The sequence below is a fragment of the Myxine glutinosa genome, chromosome 11 (assembly GCF_964187855.1).
Source record: "Myxine glutinosa chromosome 11, kmMyxGlut1.1, whole genome shotgun sequence".
Taxonomy (NCBI): Eukaryota; Metazoa; Chordata; class Myxini; order Myxiniformes; family Myxinidae; genus Myxine; species Myxine glutinosa.
In genome coordinates, this window is record NC_136271.1 from 37504259 (window position 1) to 37510258 (window position 6000).

At 44.7% G+C, this 6000-nt stretch overlaps 1 protein-coding gene across 2 annotated transcripts in view; it reads right to left on the reverse strand.

Moving 5' to 3' along the window:
- RIOK1 (RIO kinase 1) overlaps nt 1-5729 on the reverse strand; it is a 59188-nt gene extending 53459 nt beyond the window's left edge. Inside the window, exons 1-2 of one of the 2 annotated variants that reach the window (XM_068130519.2) lie at nt 5618-5729; nt 2230-2437 (exon numbers count right to left, since the gene is read on the reverse strand). In XM_068130519.2, coding sequence (XP_067986620.2) covers nt 2230-2437; nt 5618-5691 — 282 coding nt within the window. In that variant the 5' untranslated portion in view covers nt 5692-5729. The remainder of the gene's footprint in view (nt 1-2229; nt 2438-5617) is intronic. The other variant, XM_068130520.2, reaches the window with a different exon arrangement.
- Between the last annotated feature and the right edge of the window lie 271 nt (nt 5730-6000).

A 6000-nucleotide genomic window follows, 5' to 3' on the forward strand; every position in this document is an offset into this window, starting at 1 on the left:
AAGAACGAGACGGGAGAATGAGACCCTCGATGAACGTGAACACAGACTTGCACAGGATGCTGCTGCAACAATGATGAGGAGGGAGAACAAGACAGTCGAGGAACATGAACACAGACTCGCACAGGATGCTGCTGCAACAACGATGAGGGTTGGAGAGGAGCGAGGGGTGGGCAGGAGTTAGGGGTTGGAGAGTGAGGAGCTAGGGGTTGGAGAGTGAGGAGCTAGGGGTTGGAGAGTGAGGAGCTAGAGGTTGGAGAATGAGGAGCTAGGGGTTGGAGAGTGAGGAGCTAGGGTTGGAGAGTGAGGAGCTAGGGGTTGGAGAGTGAGGAGCTAGGGGTTGGAGAGTGAGGAGCTAGGGGTTGGAGAGTGAGGAGCTAGGGGTTGGAGAGTGAGGAGCTAGGGGTTGGAGAGTGAGGAGCTAGGGGTTGGAGAGTGAGGAGCTAGGGGTTGGAGAGTGAGGAGCTAGGGGTTGGAGAGTGAGGAGCTAGGGGTTGGAGAGTGAGGAGCTAGGGGTTGGAGAGTGAGGAGCTCGGGGTTGGAGAGTGAGGAGCTCGGGGTTGGAGAGCGAGGAGCTAGGGGTTGGAGAGGAGCGAGGGGTTGGAGAGTGAGGAGCAATGGGTTGAAGAGTGAGGAGCTAGGGGTTGGAGAGTGATGAGCTATGGGTTTGGAGAGTGAGGAGCTAGGGGTTGGAGAGTGAGGAGCTAGGGGTTGGAGAGTGAGGAGCTCGGGGTTGGAGAGCGAGGAGCTAGGGGTTGGAGAGCGAGGAGCTAGGGGTTGGAGAGCGAGGAGCGAGGGGTTGGAGAGCGAGGAGCGAGGGGTTGGAGAGCGAGGAGCGAGGGGTTGGAGAGCGAGGAGCGAGGGGTTGGAGAGCGAGGAGCGAGGGGTTGGAGAGCGAGGAGCGAGGGGTTGGAGAGCGAGGAGCGAGGGGTTGGAGAGCGAGGAGCGAGGGGTTGGAGAGTGAGGAGAGAGGGGTTGGAGAGTGAGGAGCGAGGGGTTGGAGAGTGAGGAGCGAGGGGTTGGAGAGTGAGGAGCGAGGAGGTGGAGAGTGAGGGCCGATTGGAGTGGAGAGTGAGGAGCGATTTGAGGGGAGTGTGAGGAATTGGAGAGTGTGAGGGATTGAAGAGGAGTGCGAGGAGGAGTGGGATTGGAAAGGCGTGAGGGTGGAGAGAGGGGAGTGTCAGGTGGAGAGGAGTGAGGGGTCACATATTATGTGAAATAAATAAATTGTGTTCATTACACCATTTCTGGATCTGATGAATTGCCAGTAACCGTTTTGTAAAATTTAATGTGCAGCATCTAAATCACGATGTCCAAATGTCACACACGTCCATGCCCGTGGGATTCCCACGGGTGACCCCACTAGTGCATGTGTATAATTTAATGACTGGTCAAATTTGGTAGCGCATATTGCAACAGATATCCTCATGATTCTACACGTTGCAGCTGGTGACCACACTGGTCATTTTTCTCTTGTTTTTAAACATACAATCGTATCCCGAGCTATACTGTCTACAAATTACATACCTCAGCATCAACTTAAAAAAGACGACTATCTACAAGAGTAAATTTACGCTATGTAAAACACGGGCCATACTATAATCTACCTATGGATTCCCCTCCACCCCTTCATGCAACAGTATAACGTAAACTACAGTCATCATACATTGTGGGGGAGGGGGCAGGATGTGTTGAAAAATACAAGTCTCTATTTGGTTGTGAGATGCTGTGTTGAAACTTAGTGGTTGTACTTGGGGTGTGCATGGGAGCATGCTACTAAGTTGGGATGGCCACCTCTAACTTAAAATCTGCCACAAGCCCTCCCCGCCAACCCCCCTACTACCAGAAAAAAGTGAATGACCCATACCTGTGCATGAACTATTTTAAAAACTAGAGCGACCTCTCCTTACTGTAAATACATGCTTATTTTCTGGGAAACAACCCTCCCCAAATCTGGGTCAACAACCTCTCAAAGCATAATGCTCAGGTAACAACAAACGGTACACAATGGAAAAAACACTCCCCTGCCCACTCCCCCCTCCCCCACCCCTCTCCAAATAAATAACAGGCTTCTTAATTTTTCTGGATATTATATTACTCACATGGGTGTGCCTTGTGGGACGATAGAATATTTTATCCAGTTATTTTAATCGCCACGCTAACAAATTAAGCATATGCCTAGGTTTGAGTGATAGAAAGAAGAGACACAGCAAGGACAAAATACAAACGAACCTTGATTGTGCAATTGCGCGAAGCATTTACACACTTGGTGAGATTGCCAGCATATTCATCCCAATCCCAGGTTCCGTCGTCGTCGTCGTCGTCGTCTTCTTCATAATCGTTATTGTAACCGTTCTCGCAGTGTTTATTTCCACTGTACCAATCTTCTTCTGGTACATTCTTCCTTTCATTCTCACCTGAAACTTCTTCTTTGGTTGTACTGCCCATTCACACACCAACCAATGGAAAAAGCAGGAATGAGAATGGCATTTTTAATTTTTCTTCACATGTGGATGTGCAAACAATGCGAAATTAAAGGTACCAAAAACAAAGGGAAAATGTGTACACATCGATCATTGCGAAGAGTAGGCAAAGTAGGAGTGTGGGTGTGTGTGTGTGCCATTGGTGGTTATCTCCATACGCAGCTTTTGGAAGGTGGACCGGAGTCATCTCAGGTCTCGAAGTAGCCACTTCCATTTCAGTAAGGGATCGTGATTCGTGGACCAGGCTGTGACGTTTTCTTGTTCTCAAGGTTTTGTTTTCAGGATTCTCTTTTCTTTTCATGATCATCACTGATTCCGAGACAGCTTCCAACTGCACTTCGTTTGCAGTAATATTCCCTGGGATAGTTTTTTAAGGTCACTGTAAGGTTCTTCTTTATTATTCCCATCCACCAATTATAGCTGGTACAATTTTGGTGCCCTTCAGCTTCCAGGACCTTTTCACTTCATTTTTGAGATCCTGGCTGGTATTGGTCATTTTCTTGATTTGTGTTGTTTACGCAGTGTGCATACGTGTGTGTGTGTGTATGTGTGTATGCGTGCTAGTTGATATTTCGAGATTAGTCCAGTCAATATCTGGTTCGAGATGGAACCAATTGCAAAATAAATAATCTGTGTTGCAACTTATTTTATAATCTATACCGAACAACATATAAAGAATGGAAATTAATGTCGGGAGTGGAACACTTTAACTTTATATATATTTTTTTAATGTGCATTTTAGCCGAAATTCCGAATGTAAATTCAGACAGGGAATATATGGTTTGCATTTATGCATGCTACCCCCAATTTAGCTGGTTATCTAAATTTTGCTCTTTATATTATAAATTATCTCCACCACCGAAGGTTACTTGCTGTCTGTTTGGTATTGCAAAAAATCGAAGATTTTTCCAAGTACTGTGGAACCTCGACATTCGTGGTCCCAAGATTCGCGGACTCCAAGTATTCGCGGTTGATAAAATGTGACACGCTTCTACATTCGCTGCCCTGTGCCCAGAGTATTCACAATTTTTCACAGGCACAAATTTTATTTTATTTTTTAATCGGGAGCCGTGAGTGATTATTTAATTATATATCTGTTGCTTAGTTTGACGTCTTATGATTCCTTTAGTATGCTTCTACATGCTGCCCTGTCCCCTAGCAACCATTGAAAATGGTTTAAAATACCAGGATACTGTTTAAAATACAGTACCTGTAGTCCATTTAATACACTGCTATATTGGTAAGGCCAAGGCCACAAGGAGTGCTTTCGCGTGACCGCAGTCGATTCCGTCAGAGTGGGAAGTGCATATGGTCATTCACAAAACACTGAAGCAAACCACAACATGGACCAGGAACATGGCATTACATAACGGTCTGCACACAATTAATGCGTGCTCACAAAAGTGCGTCTTGATCCCAGAAATAGTTGCTGTTTCAACTGCTCGTTTGAGCTTGAAGGAAGATACAGTATTCTGTATTCTCTTACGAAGGTAGACATCGAGTTTAAATTACATAATTTTAAAAGTACTGGTGTCACAGCCTTTTGTTACAATTTTATTTTATTTTGGATTAAAAATAAAAGTTCATTTTTACTTGCGTTCCATGAACCAGTCTCGCTGATCGGCTCAAGATTTACACCATTTTACAAGCGAGAGTTACACATTAATCGTGTGCAGACTATAGGAATCATGAGACATAAAATGAAACAATAGATATAAAATCGTGCAGAGAGTTCGCAAGCGTCTCTGTGAAATGGGCTTTTTCCTCAAATGGAAATGCTAACAATATTAACCTGGGATCCCTACCCATAGATGAAAATGGATAAACAACCAAGTACCAAGCAAGTCCGCAGGTGGGTGAGAATTGTTTTTTTCTGCTTCCCCCCCAAAAAAAAACACGAATACGTGAGACACAGGGCCGCGAATGTAGAAGCAGGTCACATTTTATCAACCGCGAATACGCGCAACCTGCAAATGTAGAAGCAGGTCGCATTTTATCAACCGCAAATACGCGGAACCTGCGAATGTAGAAGCAGGTCGCATTTTATCAACCGCAAATACGCACAACCTGCAAATGTAGAAGCAGGTCGCATTTTATCAACCGCGAATACGCGGTACCTGCGAATGTAGAAGCAGGTCGCATTTTATCAACCGCAAATACGCACAACCTGCGAATGTAGAAGCAGGTCGCATTTTATCAACCGCGAATACGCGGAACCCGCGAATGTTGGGGTCCGACTGTGTGTGCACATATATATTGCTACTCTGCCCAAAAATGCAAAATCACAGTATATATACAATTTCATGATTTCGAGAACATCAAAGTTTGGTTTCAGTGCGCACCTGCCACTGCGTCTTTGAACGAAAAGGAAAAGCTCAATGAGGATCGTCTTCAAATGCGAAACTGTTTATTGTGCAATGCGATTTCATGTGGGTGCGATTTCATTTAAAACCTGAAATTAGACAAAAATTTATATACTGTGCTCTTCTATTTTTGGGCAGTATTGAAATTGCACGTGGTACATGCTTGGGAGCCTCAGTGGTGCACGTTTCTGTCCAGTCCATGCTGTCGCTGATGATTTACCCACAAGTGATGAAACCGGTCTGCCGGCTCAGGGCGGCATGTAGCATTGGGATTGTCATGTACGGACTACTTGTGAACGTTTGCAGCTGTAGAGGAACCGAGGTAGGGTTTGAAACAGAAAAGGGTATGCTTGTGCAGCGTTCTTTGGTTGAAAGAGCACGGGAGTTAATATATTGAAATCCTAGCCACCTGGGGTAATTGATTGGGTGAGAGGTGATTGATTATTCCCTCCAATCACGGGTGAGACGTGAGAGACGTGATTGAGTCTTGGTGTGTATGTACGTATACAGTATATATTATCTCATTAGAGACTGTACATGCAAGAAGCACTTAAAATAAATTATAATTAAAGACTGTACATGCAAGAAATTAAGAATGGATAAAATACCATGTAATTCACGTGACAATTTAGGCTATAGTATATACTTTTGAAAGAACAGCTTTTCTTTGCCTTTTGAAATACGTGGTAAATTAACATGGAAGAAGGAAATATTGAACCTTTAAAAAAAGACCATAAAGCTGGTAACTCCAACGTGGTGACTTCAATCTCTCACCTGTCCACGTCTGCGTCGTCAAACTGCCCTGGGAAGGACTCTTGGAAGCGAACATGCCGTCTCACCTCAGCCATGACGTTTATGTTCCTGGCCGGAAGTAAATGTTATGTTTTTCCGCCAACTGGGACTATTCGGTTGTTTTGCCTTTTTATTTTAGTGGCATTTACAAACTATGAAAGCCAACAAACACAAAAAATAAACAACAAAGCATTATAACACTAATTTCCCATAAATCCGGAGACAGGACGACGACACGCACTGTTGCGAATTATATCATCATGGCATAAAGAACCGGAGAAACAATCGACACCATGGCATGGAGCGTGGCATATATAGAGCTTTGCGGTTCTGAATACACCATTTGCGTTAACACCACCGATTAT